We start from the raw sequence: 16,300 nt of genomic DNA, 5'->3' as shown, positions 1-16,300 counted from the left end.
AGAGTTAAATTGACAAGGATTTGTTTGGATGGATTTATGGGTAATGACTGACGTCATAAAATGCTGCTGAGAAGCCCAAAAATAGAAACTGGCTTTCGAGAATCCCCTGGCGGTTCAGTGGTTAGGACTCTGTGAGCTTCCACTGCAGGGGGCCTGGGTTCTCCCTGGTCTGGGAACTAAGATCCTGCAAGTCATGCAATGCAGCTTCCCACCAAGGAAAAAAAAAAATAATTGGCTTTAAGGCCACCCTATTCTCTCCTAGAGTCAGAAGTTGATGCTATGGGAGGCATCAAGCCACTGAGTTGTAAATTACAGCAGCATTGCCCTGGTTTTAAATTTTAAACAGATCTACTATTGCCCCCTTCACTGAAATTTACAAAATAACACACATGACACAATTTCTGCAAATATTTTTCAAGGTTTTATTGCAAACCAAAGTTGGTTTATCACACACAAAAAAAGGTGTGTGGTAGGGAGGGGGGAAAAGAATTGTACATTATTATAACCATGTTAATTACAGTACATTAAAATGGTGGTTTACATTACAAACAAGCCTGTAAGTTTAAATATACTAGTGTTATAACCCAATGTACAGACTTTCTTTATACAATACATATAATTATCAGGAATGCAAAAAAGAAACAAAAAAAACCAGAAACATAAATAATGCCCATTTTACAGGTGATATTTTAAACAATGAAAACACCAGGCTCTGACTGACAACTGGGGCATTGGTCCATAAAAACCTTTTCTAAAAATAGAAATATTTGTAGCAGCAATGCTTCTTTAAGCATCTGGATACAAGTCATTGCAAGACCATTTTCGATAAATTTTAGTTATTAACTATATCTCACACACAAAAAAAACAGCCTACACATAAATTTATCTTCCAAATATGGAAGAAACAAACAATGTCCCACGTTGTAGTGTCCTGCAAGTGTCACATTGATGCTTATAACTGAGTCCTTCTGTGAGCAAGCATACCACACTCATACGGCTGATCACACAGGAAGTCCACAAGGAAAAACAGAACAGAAACACATGGCAACAGGAAGAACTTTGGAGCTAACACGATCTCATCAGAAAAGGCACGTTTCATAAGATTCGTTACATCACGGCCCGGGACAGACCTTCAGAAGCTCCTTCTCAGAACAAGCGTCCTCCTTCGAATGAGACCACTGCACCTGTCTGGGGCGGCCCTCTACTGCTCACTTCAGAGATAGCACCACATTGGAAGGAAGAATAAGGAAAACCCCACGAGCTCACCGGGGAGGATGTGCTCTTCGAAAAGCTTCCAGCAAACAGTGTGCAATAAGATTGCCAAGACGTGCAAGCTTCCAGGGATGTGCAAATTCTCTTCTAAGATGTCCTGTCAGCTGGCAGCTCTGCCAAAAGGCTAACTGAAACATTTCAAAAACGCCCGTAAAAATCCTTCGCAACCAACCCTAAGACCATTCAGAGGAAGGAGTCCACGGGAGGTGCGTAGGAAAAGCCCAGGAAGGCCTCGGCCGCTTCCTTGACGCTGGCTGTGAGGAGGATGCTGTCGGGCGACCGACCGATGGAGTTGGGGACCGGCTCTTCGGTAAACTCGGGATCAAAGTGCCGCAGGTCGCTGGGCCCACTCTGACGCAGGAAGGGAAGAAAGCAGACGCCATGTCAAGAATTCACAGTGGAGGCAAGAAAGGGAAATGCTCATGCAGGCACCATATGGCAACTTCCACCATCATCAACCATTTCCAGCACAAAACCCAAAGGCCACACGAAGTTTAAACTATGAGGATAATGTTTACTTTCTGTCTTTTGCTACTGCAATTTATAAAATGTGTTGAAAAATAATGTGAGCTTTGTTGGGACAACAGTTCTATTTTTTTCTGTGGGTAAAATAATGGCTTACGAATGCCAAGTTATTCCTTGAAGGCCCTTCTTCCCCTTCCACCACTACCAACAGCAACTCTAACTTAAAGAAATGCCCTTTGGGCCTGTGCACACTCACGAGAGAGATACTCACCACATTTGGGTTAAAAGGGGGAGTAATCTTCTTATTAATGAGATCATCCCAGTTAATTAGGGAGAAGAAGACGTGATTCTTAATCTCCATCTGTTGAGAAAGAAGCACAAATTTAGAAGAGTGAAATTCAAGAAGGGCAGTGAGGTCTAGTGCTCTACTCATACAGCCCAGGAGGAGAGGAAAAAATGACTCACAAAGTCATCCTTGGCACCAAGCCTCTTTGTCCTGTCCTTCTGCAGGAGGCCCTCCAGGACGTGTCTTGCAGAATTTGTAATATTTGGCTTCAGCTGGAGGGGTTTGTTCAGAATGTTGTCGTACATCTCAGCTGTGTTTCGGCTATAAAAGGGAGGCTGAAAGAAGCAGGAAGATTACTTACTACTTAATTGGAAGTTTTGGAGAGCATCCATTACCAAGAAAGACTTAAACGTAATATATGAAGCTGGTTTTGACAAAGTCTATCACTTGATAGGTTTTCTTTACCCTGGATTTTTAAGTGTCTATATTTTGCCACCCTTATCAGGGGGTAGATGTTAATAAGCCATGTTTTTCACTCTCACATAGGTTAAGTGTGGTCACACCTAGTAAAATGTGAACTTACAAAAGAAAAAATCCACTAGGTAACGGTTTACCTTAAAATACCTATAGCTTAACCAACATGCCTCTCTCATCCGCATTTGATAAGCTTACTGATAGAGGGCAAGACGTGATGATCAGGTCTGCAATGGGGCTTGTGTGCCCAGATAAGTCTGGATTTTTACGACTACATTCTAGGGAGAAGTGTATCAACCCAGGGCAATACTCCACGATTTTCAATGGGCTACTCACCAGGCCATACAGCATCTCATATAAGACGGCCCCCAGACACCACCAGTCCACGGTCCTATCATAAGGCTGCTTATGAAGCACCTCAGGTGCAAGATACTGAAAGACAGACCAGGAAAAGAGTTTAGAGCCCCTGAAACTAGGCAATCCCAAGACCAGGCATGCACTTTGAAAGGGCTGAGAGACCCTGGGTCCACTTGGAGGATATATTTCTTTAAACTACTTCCTGATAAAACTGCTGGCTTTGAGGCTGACTGGCCACTTACATGTCCTGATATCCTAAAAGCTATTGGGCCCTCCTAAGACATCTTACTTAGGAGTTTAGAAACCTTTTACAGTGTGGATCTTACAAACAGCTCACTTTAATTAAAGCAACGTGAGGCCTTGGAATTTCTCATGCCTCCGAGAGCCAGTGTATTTTACTTGCACTGAACTGGACTAAAACACCTCCGAAAACAGCTTACTCTTTTCAGTAGTTAAAAGTGTCACTGCAGTGATCCCTTCCTGGAGGAAGGGGTGGACCAGGCATCCAATCAAGAGTTCGCCTACCTCGGGTGTGCCGCAGAAGGTAGACGTTGTGCCATTGTGTTCAATGTTCTCCTTGCAGAGTCCAAAGTCAGTAAGGACAATGTGTCCCTGTGAATCCAGCAAGATATTCTCTGGCTTTAAGTCTCTGTAAAAAAAAAAAAAAAAAAAAGAATAGAAAAGTAGTCGTATAAGTTAATTTCACCGCATTAGCAATCCTCTGTAAAGATCATTACTAGGGCTACTAGGAGCACTTTACATTCACTGTAGTTGTGTTAGTGAATCTAAAAGGGAGTCCTTGTTCTGTTCATCTATTCTGGATGAGGCACAGTCCTCATTGGCTAGTTCCCTCGTGGCAGGGAGTCAAAAGATGGGTCACATGCTGGGGACCTGGTTTTAGGTGACCAAGTTGTGCCTAAACACAAATTATTTTAAGGCCCTGTCAAAGGCCGGGCTATGTCTCCTTTACACAAGGAAGGGAGCTTTCAGAGGTCTTGGGCTCACCTATAAACGATGTTCAGGGAGTGCAGGTAACCCAAGGCACTGGCTATTTCAGCAGCATAGAACCGAGCCCGTGGTTCCAGGAAGCATCGCTCCCTCTGGAGATGGTAGAACAACTGTAGGAGATAGAGCAGAATTAGCCTGGGTTGCCAAAAACCCAGGACAATGCATTGAATCTGTCTTGACATATATAGCTAAAGAGGACAATTGCAGGAAGTGGCCCTAAATAGTTTATAAACTATCTGAAAGCTGGCAGGTTAAAGGAAATACTAAATCTGGTAACTTTTCCCCCACTAATTATCTTTTTAAAAACTTTCCTCTCAAATTAAAACAAAGCAGGCTATGCACGGACAGCCAGGGGTCGGCTCCCATCCCCTCTGCTCACCTCTCCACCGTTAATGTAGTCTAGGACAAAGTACAGTTTATCAGCCGTCTGGAAAGAGAAGTGAAGGCCCACCAGGAAAGGGTGTTTCACGTTCTTCAGGAGGACATTCCGCTCCGACATAATATGCTTTTCCTAGAAAAAGGACAATGAAGATTTAGTGGCAAATTTTAACGTGGGCCCAAGATCGCAAGGTAATGTCTACTGAATGTCTATCTCCAAGGCCATCTCATACCTCCTTCTTTTTCAGGATCGCTTTCTTTTGTAAAACTTTGACTGCATAGAATGCTTCTTCGGCTTTGTGTCTTGCCAGGAGAACCTGAAATTTAAATTCAAAATCATTTTCCTGTTCACATCCAGGGAAATGTAAAATGAGCATATGAAAGACTATAAATAATGAGACCTTCAGATACGAAATTACCTTTCCAAAACTGCCCTTCCCGATCACTTTCAAGAAGTGAAAGTCAGATGGTTTAGCATGAGGATTGGATGATGGGCCCAGGTTAATTTGCTGAGAAGGACTTGGCTGGAAAATAAAAGGTTTTCTTTTAATATCCTTGCTTCAAAGGAAGATAGCGATTAATAAAGTATAGGCAATGCAAAAGGTGGTACATCTGCAAATGACAGGGGCAGGTGCTCAGACATCTATAAACACATTCCAAACTACTTTTCATCCATACATGTGAATATTTCAAATGAGAGTATGGAAATTGTATATAATCGTGTTGTTCTTAAGCAGATAACTTTTATGAAATATGTCTTTTAAAATACTCCACTGACTCATACTTAAGTGCTTACGTCACTTGTTTGCCATGAACCAACGAGGCATTCCTGCCTTGATACTAACTGCTACTTTATAATTCATCAACATAGGCAAACTAACTGACTCATTTATAAGATTCCTCCACTGATGCATCACGAATAGAGAACACTTACTGGAGGAGAAGGGTTGGCATTCATGAGCTCAGGCTCCTGAGGTTGGGAGATTTTCAAAATGGACTGAACTTCAGGGCTGCAGAGAAGAAAGGAACAACGTTGAACATCCTGACTCGCCACATGAGGGCAGACCAACACCAATAGTGAATTTCTGGCTCAACCTTTCCAGAGAACTCAGTGTTTAAAAACACCCAAATCAATTACTCAGTGAGAGAAAATAATAGCCAAAATGATAAACACAGAGGGTTGTTCTTCAAGGAGAGAGGGGGTGAATTAGGCAAACATGAAAATTTTATCGGGACTTCCCTGGTGGCGCAGTGGTTAAGAATCCCCCTGTTACCGTAGGGGACACGGGTTCGAGCCCTGGTCCGGGAAGATCCCACATGCCGCGGAGCAGCTAAGCCCTGCGCCACAACTACTGAAGCCCGCGCGCCTAGAGCCCTTGTGCTCCGCAACAAGAGAAGCCGCCGCAATGAGAAGCCCACGCACCGCAACAAAGAGTACCCCCCGCGCACCACAACTAGGCATGGGCACAGCAACGAAGACCCAACGCAGCCAGAAATAAACAAATGTATAAAAAAGAAAATCTTATCTTGCATTTCCAGAACAAGCCAAATCAGTAAATTCATTGTAATGCTTTAAATGTTTGAAATAATTAGAACTTAAAGAGAAAAGGGATCCCCAGCCTCGGTAAGTCGTAGGCTTCCTGATCAATATATTGATGAGGATGTCTTTACCGCTGGTAAATGGAAACTTCCCTACTTATCTTTATTTCCCCACGTCGCCCCACCAAACTTACTGTTTGCATGCATAGGAGTTACTGGCAATCTTCTGAATAAAGTCGTTCAGGCCCATCCTTCTCTGTTTCATGAAAGCTGCGAATTAGAGGAGAAACGTTTAGACGGCTTTGTAACATCCGACGCCACGCACACCAGTCTGATCCGGGACCTTCAAAACTTTCCACCTGGCGTAACCTAGAAGTCCAGTCGTGTGCCTACACTCACCGATGAGAATTGCCACCATGCCCCTCATCCTGGAGTAAGTGAGGGTGTCCCTAGCAGCCTCGGTTTTCACCGTCATCACCACACAGAGGGAGCACGAGGAGTCGTCAGACACGGGAGACCGGCTCAGCCAACGCAGCGCTCCGGCCGCGCCGCCGGCTTTATATAGGTTCTGCCGCCGCGAGGGCGGGACCCACAAGACATGGAGGAGGCGGCGCTGCCCGGCCCCGTCGCGACCCCGCCCCCGGCTGCCGCGCGACTTGCCCGGCGGCAAAGCGGCCGGCGGCGGGCGGTTCCGCCCCCGGCGAGAGGGGCCAGCCCGGAGCGGGGGCGGGGGGCGCGGGGGGCGCGGGGACCGCCCCGGCAGGGCCCGGCGCAGGGCTGTTGTCGGCCTCGCTCGGCTCCCGGGCCGGAGAGGGGGAAACCGCCGGCGGAGGGGGTGGGGAGGGAGGGAGCGGCCGGGGTAATTTTCCACCTTTCTCATTTATTCCGTCCTGCGAGGAAATCAGAGTCGCGGCACATCAGGAAATCAGAGCGCTTTCTGCCGGGTGCGAGGCGATCGGGGTGGCTCTGTGCCCGCTCTGGCTTCTCAAACTCTCAGCTCGGATTCACTCCCGGCCCTGGCGCCGACCCCGACCCTCTCCCCTAATCCGCAAGGCAGCCTCCGCAGCCCTCGCCGGGCGGCCGCGCACCACCAGCTGAGGTTATCTCTCGGGCGCAGGGCGGCAGCGCCGGGGGAGGGCGGCCCCGCACGCCCTTATCTCCGGCCCCAGCGTGGGGCCAGAGCGCCCGGCGCGTCCCCGGGTTCCCGCCGCCCTCCTACCCCTTCCCCATCTCTCCATCCTTGGGACTACCCCAAATACCCAGCCCCTCTCGCCCAATCCGAGCAACTAGTGGAGGAGTTGGTGAGACAAGCCCCCCGCGTGCCGGCAGCGGCGCTTACCCAGTCCGGTCAGCAAGAAGGACTCGCTCCTTTTCTGCGCCTCGGCCCTCTTTTTGTGGCGGGGCCGAAGCAGGGACTCGAGCCGGGCCCTGGCCAGCGCGCCCTGCATCTCCCCCATGGGCAGCGGCGGCCGGGCGCGCAGCGGGCAAGGGCGACCAGAGAACACTGACGTTTCCTTGAAGGAGCCGCCGTGACTCAGGCCGGGCAAGATTTCCTGCCCCGAGTCCCAAAACAAACAAATGGCCCTTGTGCACGGCCGAGCCGCTTCCGAAAACGCCTTTTTTGTGCTTTTGGCCCAAGCCAAGCAAGGCTGAAAAATCCCAGAACTTGGAAGAGGAGGAAGGAAGGAAAGAAAGAGGGAAGGGGGAGGGAGAGAGGTCAGGAATGTGGAGGGGAGGGGGCGGAAATAAAATTCGTCTCTGCACTAAAGGAAAAAAAAAAAAAAATCTGCATTTCACTTTTTTTTTTTTTTTCCCTAAAGTAATCTTTGGGAACATTCTGTCCTTTCCGCATGTAATTTTTCCCCTTGCCTTTTTAATCCCCGCCATGCCAAAAACACGTGAGGAGGTGGCAAGTTAGGGGACAGACCTGGCGTGACCCTGGGGCGGTGCGGAGTCGGCATCCCAGGCATGGTTGACTCCCGAGGTTCCCTCTCCCGCTCCCCGACCTGAAAACTCCGCAAGGTCGCATCCCATTGTCTTCAAATCTCTTAGTTTGTGCTCGTCTTCCCTACCCCTCCTCCGGTTTAATTCAGGGCTGACCCCGCAGTCTTCTAACATGTTTACCACCTCGCTCTTTCCCTCAAGTCCCAGATAACTTGTGACTCGTTAACTCCTGAAAGATTAGCCGGGAGCCTCCTCCGCTCCAGAAAGTAAGGGAGGGAGGGAGGGAAGCTCTGCAGAGCAGCGGAGCGGTGCCTTCCAGTAACCCCGCCGCTGGGAGATGCCCGGGAGCTGCAGTCGGACCGCCGGTGGGAGGACTCGCGCCAGCGCCGGCGGGGAAGCCACGAGCACACCCACTGGGCCAGGAGCGGGGAGAGGGCTGCCAGTTACTAAGTTTGCAGGGCCGGGTACCTGGCGCTTGTCAGGGATGTCTGCGGTGCCTGCCCTGCCATGACCCCTTGCTGCCAGTGGCCCTGCCATTTAAGGGTGCCTACTGGATCTGACACACTCCGAGCTACTAACTGTCAAACCAAGAATACATGCGAAGCGGTTTTTCTTTGGTGCTGGGCAGGAATTTGTTTCGCAAACCAACCACCTTATTTGCCTTAACGTGATCTGTAGCCTCAACTGCTTTACAGCAGCCTCAAACTGGCAGAAGAGAACACACATCCTCTGTGCTGGAGACTGGCTGGGAAAGTTTGCTCAGCACCCACTCTTTAAAAAGCACTTACTATTCCCTGAAACTGACACTCCAACCCAAAGCAAGGTTTAGGAAACTCCAAATCACTGTAACTGGCCCATTTCTGCTTCCTCTTTCATGGATTCTTCATATAACATGACTTTGTTATTGCCAGTACCCCCGTATCCCACGCTCCACTTCAACTAGCCTAGGCCAGCCCTGCTCCCACCCGGTTCCTTCCCCTTTTGAGAGAGCAACATTTTTGAAGAATGACCAGAAACACCAAACTGCACCAAGATTTCTGCCTGTTTGTTTTTTAAACATTAGATTAAGAAACCTCCAGCGACTCACCTCCTGTGCCCTCCCCATGCCAAGTAACCCCAAATCCTCTGAAGCATTTTTGTTTTACCCATTTCATCCAAATTATCTTAATAAAAGCAGACAAACCTTTCAAAGGGGATTTTATAGCCTCCTCTTTCATTCTTCAGGTTGCCTAGGATATGAAGCTTGGGGATTCCTTTCTGGAGGCTGGAGGTAGAGCTTAGTTATGGCTGGAGTAGCCTCCCTGCTATGTGCCTGATAGGGCTGGAAGCTGAGATGACAAGGGAGCACGAGTCAGAGGCGGCTGTCTCAGCTCTGTTATGAACCCCACTTTATATAAAGGCAATTTACATACAGGAAGGGAGCAAGCTGCAAAGTTCAACACTGGGCCATTTATTCCCTTCGTTGCAACATCATCTAGAAAATTACAGTCATCAGTGCCCTGGGTTTATTACACCCCCAGCAAGACACACAAGAAATGTAACTTGACTGATTATCATCACAAATCAGTCCAGAAAAAATTCAAAACACATGCACAGAGTTCATTTTCTCAAAGAGGCTCTGCTCGCATTCCAGGAGGAACGTGGAATTTAAGTTAGAGGGCTCTAAGTGGAACAGAGAAGAGGCACAACCATATGATTTGTGGTTGGAACAGAAAAGTATCGTCTGCTGTGCTCCCTCCTCCCCCTACACTAATGTGCAGCCGTTGGAGACGGATGGTCTGCTAAACTTATCATTTAACGGAGAGAATCAAGTTGTTGAGACTGGCTTTTCTTCCAACCGGATACCTGATGGGTGGAGCAGGAGCCCCCTGTTCTGTCCCAGCAACCTACTAAGACTTCCGAACAGGAAGGTGACACACGGCGGCGGGTGTATGGGGTGGGGGGAGGTACGCGGGGGAACTGTGTGTGACGCGCGCCTAACTCTTCACAGGCTTTAGGTTGTCCTGTGGCTGCTATTCAAACGCTTGATCTGTTCTTCCTTCCTGTCGCCAGCCTCTTTCTTTGGTTCAGAGAGTGCTCCTACCGGGAGAAATCCGGCCCCTTCCCTCCTACACCCTGGTGGCGAAGTGGCCCGAGTTACGTCACCAGTATCTGCTTGTAAATACGAGCTAGAGGGCGCTCGCGTTCTCCGGGAGAACTACTCCCGAATGTATGATTTTCCCCCACTTCTCTCCTGGGGTTTAATCAGTTCCAGATAATTCCTCTACAATACCTTGTGCGGGCAAAGAAAATAGATAGACGGCTTGATATGAGATACGCTAATTAGTTCCCCACTCCCCCAAGCCAATCGTCTCATTTATTCCTCATACTGGGAAAACGCAATCAAACTCTCAAATGGGAATTATTCACCAAGATGTAATGTTTGCACTGAAACAAAACAGTTTCCAATGTATGTGTATTTTAATACGAAAATTATTTTAGCTTTTCTACTTAGTGATTAAATAAAATGTTTCCTTAATGATGAACTATAAATACTACCACCTGAAAGCTTTACTAAGATACGATTCTTTCCGTTTAATTTTAAAGGCGCAGAAAACAAATTCCTGGTACTTCTCAACATATTAGAGAAAATATTTTGAAAAATAAGGACTTAACTTTTTTTTTTTACTGTTAAAATGTTTTCATGTCAATATAAAATGAGATCAGGGTTTGACAAGCAAGTTTCAGAATATTAACATCGATTTCTAAAATGATTTATCTTCTTTTCAGAAGCCTAAATATGAAAGCATATAAATCTTAGGGATTTAAAAAAAATATCATGGTATTTTTTTCCCCATTTTAATACATCTGCGATTGACAAACATGCAAAATAATTAAGTTCCCCTCTTGGGCTACTTTTTTAATGTGTCAGCTGTGTTAGTCTTCATTCCTTAGATAAAATGTCTTCCATTGATAACAGGGCAATATGATTATTTTGTATTGCTCAAACTGTCATAAATTCTATAACAATCCTGTGCTGCACCGTTTAGGTTGCCATACTTATTGTTTTATTGCTTAATGCACAGAAAATCTTTTCCCTGGAGCATCTCCAAAGAAAGTACATAGAAATGCCAGAAAACATAATTATTACTCTAGAGGGCAACAAAATGGATCAGTTTTTGTTGAAGGTTGTCACCAAGTGCATGTTTTTTTTTTTACAGTATTCATCAAATTGAAAATGATGATGATAAATGAGCTAATTCAGGATAGCTGTTATAGATCAGTAACTAGCAATGGTGGTTAAATGTCTATTTATAGAACACAGGTTCTATAGTGACTATTACCTTCCCTATTCATAATTGTCAAAATTGACATGCATAAAGGAGTTAGGAATGTGATACAGCAGATAACTAAGAGAACACATTATCTAGAATAATAGTGTTGAGTTATTAAAACCCACAAAACTACATGCTTTATTTACACAGGGCTTATTTTTTTCCCAAGGCAGTGGTGTTGAATAAGCAAGACTATACACTGTAAGAATCTTGGAATAGGGTTTTGTTAAATAATCTACATGTAGCTGTCTACTCGGCAGACCTTATGTTGTTTTCTCTAACAGCATTTTTTCATTATTAAGGATTAAGCAATTATTGTTATTTTTCTTCTGAGTTGGGCAGATGATAGGCAAAATTGTGAGGTAACAAAACTTACTTTTAGGACCAGATTTATCTCCTTCAAGTAACCTTTCTTTGTCACTGAAGTTGACTCCTATGCCTCTCCCACTTCCCACCCATGGCAGTGGCATACTCTCTGGTCCCCCAACTCTGAAATATTGCCTCCCATCCTCCTTCCCACTAATGCTAACTGCCCCAAAGCCCTGCTGTTAGCTAATCATCGCAGGAGATGTTGAACTGATAAAACCTTCATTCCTTCCCTCCTTCCTTCCTGCCCCACTCCCTCCCCTCCCTTCCATTTATTCATTCGTGCAAGTATTTAACAAGTATTTATCAAGTAAGTACAAATATTAAGATCAAAGGACACAAATGAGTAATCCGGTTATCTGACTTCACAGAAGCACTCATTCTAAGTAGGGAGACACACACGTGAATTATGGTACAACATGATGAGTGTTAAAACAAAGGTCTGAGCAATCTGCCATAGAACAACAGAGAGGGGAATTTTCTACTGGGGAGAGGCAGCAGACTTGGAATTTTTTTTTTTTAATATTTATTTTTTTATTTGGTTGCCCTGGGTCTTAGTTGCGACCGGCGGGCTCCTTAGTTATGGCATGCGTGTGGGATCTAGTTCCATGACGAGGGATCGAACCTGGGCCCCCTGCATTGGGAGCATGGAGTCTTATCCACTGCGCCACCAGGGAAGTCCCCAGACTTGGAATTGTTGAGGAAAGTCTCCACACACAAAAGATATTTGGCCTGATCCTGGAAAGACCAGCTAGGTACAAAAGAGGGAAAGTCATTCTAGGCAGAGGAAATAGTATGAGCACCAAATTTTAAGGTGCTATGTAGTATCTCTGGAATAATTTGGAAATATGGTCCTTACTCAGACCTTACACACAAGCAAATGTACATGGCTCTCTTGCTGCTACTGCTGAAGTGGATAACAGCACTTTCAAGTGAAATAAAAAAGATCTTAGGGACTTCCCTGGTGGTCCAGTGGCTAAGACTCTGTGATCCCAATGCAGGGGGCCTGGGTTTGATCCCTGGTCAGGGAACTAGATCCCACGTGCCTCAATTAAGAAGTTAGCATGCCGCAACTAAAGATCCCGCATGCCACAACTAAGACCCGACACAAATAAATAAATAAATATTTTTAAAAAAAAATCTTAGCTGACACAAATCTGCCTCTCCTCTCTTCCTCTCACTGCCCACCACCCCAATAAATATGGAATTAATAATGTCTTAGAAAACATACCCGTTTGAAGGACTGCTGATTATTAGCCTGCATAGGCACCTCTGTGTCTGATACAGCTCTAGGCACGGTGGAACTCATTCATTCATTCATCCACAGATTCTTCTAGAACTATGCATCAGACATTGCACTAGATGCAGGAGATACAGTGGTAAACATGATCTCACCTGGTGAGAGGCAGGTGGGGAATTACCTACAAAGGTAGACTGAGCCCTATTGTGAAGACATCTAAAAACCACCAAGGAAAATCCCTTTTAAGAAGGAAAACATTCCAATGTGTTTTGAAAAGTTAATTCAAACCAAATGTGATTGATCACTCAGCTATGATTCCTTCAAAGGATATTTGCATTTTTTTTTTTTACACTACCCCTACCTCATTGAAAATGAACAAATTTACACACACAAACACATAAGGAAATGTTGGAAGTTGGAATGGGGAAATTTATGTAGTTGGAAGATGGATAAAAGTTTAGACAACCATAGTTTTAATCCAGCATAGGGATTAGCAATCTGTCAGAGGTGATAACACCATGTTCTATGCCCATCCCTTCCGGAAAGTCAGGCCACAGGGCAGTTGGTGGTAGGATGCGGACATGGTTTTGTAGTAAATTTTTAATTTTAATCAGGAAATAAATTAAAGAAGGGAGGCCAGAGGCAGCTCTTGACATGGGAGGAATGGGAATCTAGAACAAACCAACGGGTCTATGTTGGGTTGAAAACTCACCTTATCCCCATCTTTATAATGCTGTCAATGTCTGATGTAGCATAATCCAATGAACAAGAAATAAAAATAAAAAATGACTGTCAATTAGAATACAGTATGAAGGATAAGGAATAGCACATATCTGACAGCTTTATATTTGGCTCTCAGGATTGACCTGGAAAATGACATCCAAGGTATTTTCTGTATGATTATGAAAAATAATTCAAGAATAAATTGGACAATTTTTGAAATCAAAATTCAATATTATCTGTGACTTTCTAAATTCAAGAGGACTATGGCCTTACTGAAAGCTTTATATTTTATTATTATCATTACTTCGGTTTTTTTTGGAGCAGAGAAAGGTTTATTGCAAGGTCATGCAAGAAGACGAGGTAGCTCATGCCCTGAAAAGCCTCGAACTCCTCGAAGGGTTTCAGCAAAGCATTTTTAAAAGCCAGGTGGGAGGCACGTGTCGCAGGGTAGGAGATCGTGCACAGTTCTCTGATTGGCTGATGATGAGGGAACAGGGTTAACTTTATCAGTCCTTTCTGAGAGCCTTATATATCATTGACATAGCTTTATTATTGGGCATTTATTGCTAGGCATTTGCATTTTAAAAGGCCTTGGTTGAGGGGCTTCCCTTCCCTGGTGGCGCAGTGGTTGAGAGTCTGCCTGCCAGTGCAGGGGACACGGGTTCGAGCCCTGGTCTGGGAGGATCCCACATGCCGCGGAGCAACTAGGCCCGTGAGCCACAACTACTGAGCCTGCGCATCTGGAGCCTGTGCCCCGCAACAAGAGAGGCCGCGATAGTGAGAGGCCCGCGCACCGTGATGAAGAGTGGCCCCCGCTTGCCGCAGCTAGAGAAAGCCCTCGCACAGAGACGAAGACCCAACACAGCCATAAAAAAAAAAAAAAAAAAAAAAATAGGAATGCCCCATGTAGTAAACAGAAATCTATTAAAAAAAAAAAAAAAAGGCCTTGGTTGACTTAAAAAATTAATTTGTAATGATAAAATGTCAGGTGTTGTCGCAAGGATCAGGTCAGAGGGCTTTGGGCTTTACTCCCTTTTCTCTGCCCAGGATGAACCCTCGTACGCACCTACTTTGCCGATGTGCCTCGCAGCCCAGCTCAGAATTCAGGCAGCACAGGGCTTGGAATTTCTTTGCAGGCCGAATTCTTCTTGGGACACACGTATTAAAGTTGTAATAGACATGAAAACAATATAAAGGGCTCTCTTTCACCCCAACTTTATTTACAAAGTGCCGATAGTAAATAAGGAGCCTGGATTTCCGGCGGACATCTTTTGGCAGACTAAAGTGAAACCCGAAAGCTTTCATTTACTCAGGGTAAATAAATCTCTCCCCAGTCGACTCCATTTCTAACCCTGTAATTAATTTAGCAAGAAGCAACAGAAGCTCAGGCCACCCTTACGGACTGTTTCCTGTAAAGCCTGCCTACAAATTGCAGCAACGAAATAAGATAAATGTCATAGTAACTAGTAGTGGGAAAACCAGGAGGGACGGGTGGCTGGCAAAAGGTTGAATGGCATCATTTTTATGTAAAGCAACTTTTAAAAAAATTTTTATGTCACCTCCCACAGCAAGCTCGGCAGTGACAGTAATGTGCTGAGGATAGAGATCTTTGCAGTACACTTAAGTCAGCTACAACTGAGGCTCATTACCTGTGAGAACTTGGACAAGGTGTTCTCTAAATCTTTATCTCTTAATCTGTATAATGGGGATACTAATACTTAATGTAAATTGCGAAAAGTAATTGAAATTAAGAATTTAAAGTGCTGACTCAAGTTGGAATCTCACATAGAAAATATGACATATCTTAAAAAAAAAAAAAGAAGAAAAAAGAAAATATAATGTGTCTATGTTCCTTAACCCACTCCACACATATCTCAGCCACAAACAGAACACATCATGTAATGCAAAGGGCTCCAACAAATCAAAATAATAACGGTTATGTGCTGTGTTTAAAGAGCAGAAACAGTGTGGGCCACTTAATCTGCTGGGTCAAGGTCAGACTAGTTGGATGGGAATTCCTTTAAAGGCCTGAAAAGGTGATCCTCTTCGTGTTTCAAACTCCCCCCTCCTCTCTTGGTCTCCACACAGACAATGTTCCAGAACAGGCAGTAAAGAACTAAATGCCATGATAACAGAATAAGTGCTTGTTTACCAAGTGTTTGAAGTAAAAGTTAAATTTAAGGTGAAAAAGCAGAAAGTAAGCCAAAAGCTAAACCAGAGGAGTTTTTAATTGCTCAAGGTGAATGGGAAATAATAGAATGTAAATATGGGCCTGTTGAGAGGGTAGAATCATTGAAAGCAGGTCAGAGAAAGCCAGCAGCACAGAAGATGCTTGTTCTAGGTCGTTTAGCTTATCCTTCAGTTACAGAAAGAGGTACAAGCACCAACTGATGGTGGCCTATTATTTTTAATCCTTCAGGCCTCCACAGAACACCTTTTTTGTGCCAGACACCGTGCTAAGTCCTGGGTCTAACAAGGATGCCCAAGATGGACAGTGTTGCTAAACTCAGGGAGGGCAAAGTCTGAATTTATTTTGTTAAATTGAACAGCGCTTTCCCAAAAGCAAAGGTAAGCTTACAGATATTTCTACTTTTCCTAAGGCCCTGCTATGCCTTAATGCCATTAAAATACAGACTTGGGCATGTTGAACCCTTTAGATTATTCATTTCTCAAGTGAATGTGCTAGAAGTTCTCTTGCAGCTCTAATATTGATTGTACAGTTCTGTGATATCTGGGAAAAGATAAATCTGAAAAGGAACTTCTGAAGGCCCAGAAGCCCCTCATGTGACTTCCTATAATAATGCTCTACATTCAGCTAATCCTTTGCATGTCTCTCCCCTCCCTCCATTGTCAGGGACTTTGTGCTACTATTTTAAATCTCAGGTGACTCCCTGGACCTTGAGTTCCCTGAAGACCAGATAACACAAACAATTC

General features: G+C 45.0%; 1 protein-coding gene across 5 annotated transcripts in view; it reads right to left on the bottom strand.

Annotated features, from left to right (window-relative positions):
• Positions 1–398: 398 nt before the first annotated feature.
• SGK1 (serum/glucocorticoid regulated kinase 1) overlaps positions 399–16,300 on the bottom strand; it is a 109,866-nt gene continuing 93,964 nt past the window's right edge. Inside the window, exons 1-13 of one of the 5 annotated variants that reach the window (XM_082405714.1) lie at positions 7,119–7,212; positions 6,179–6,669; positions 5,974–6,049; positions 5,175–5,250; positions 4,660–4,764; positions 4,474–4,557; positions 4,242–4,373; positions 3,860–3,972; positions 3,380–3,503; positions 2,834–2,929; positions 2,203–2,358; positions 2,009–2,098; positions 399–1,623 (exon numbers count right to left, since the gene is read on the bottom strand). In XM_082405714.1, coding sequence (XP_082261840.1) covers positions 1,456–1,623; positions 2,009–2,098; positions 2,203–2,358; positions 2,834–2,929; positions 3,380–3,503; positions 3,860–3,972; positions 4,242–4,373; positions 4,474–4,557; positions 4,660–4,764; positions 5,175–5,250; positions 5,974–6,049; positions 6,179–6,659 — 1,701 coding nt within the window. In that variant the 5' untranslated portion in view covers positions 6,660–6,669; positions 7,119–7,212 and the 3' untranslated portion in view covers positions 399–1,455. Of the gene's footprint in view, positions 1,624–2,008; positions 2,099–2,202; positions 2,359–2,833; positions 2,930–3,379; positions 3,504–3,859; positions 3,973–4,241; positions 4,374–4,473; positions 4,558–4,659; positions 4,765–5,174; positions 5,251–5,973; positions 6,050–6,178; positions 7,070–7,118; positions 7,420–8,906; positions 9,053–16,300 lie in introns of those variants that run through there. The other 4 variants (XM_082405716.1, XM_082405712.1, XM_082405713.1 and 1 more) reach the window with 4 other exon arrangements.

Source organism: Balaenoptera borealis (genome assembly GCF_965194805.1).
Source record: "Balaenoptera borealis genome assembly, chromosome: 9".
Classification (NCBI taxonomy): Eukaryota; Metazoa; Chordata; class Mammalia; order Artiodactyla; family Balaenopteridae; genus Balaenoptera; species Balaenoptera borealis.
The sequence above is the reverse complement of the archived record's forward strand: the minus strand, read 5'-3'. Positions and strand labels throughout refer to the sequence as shown.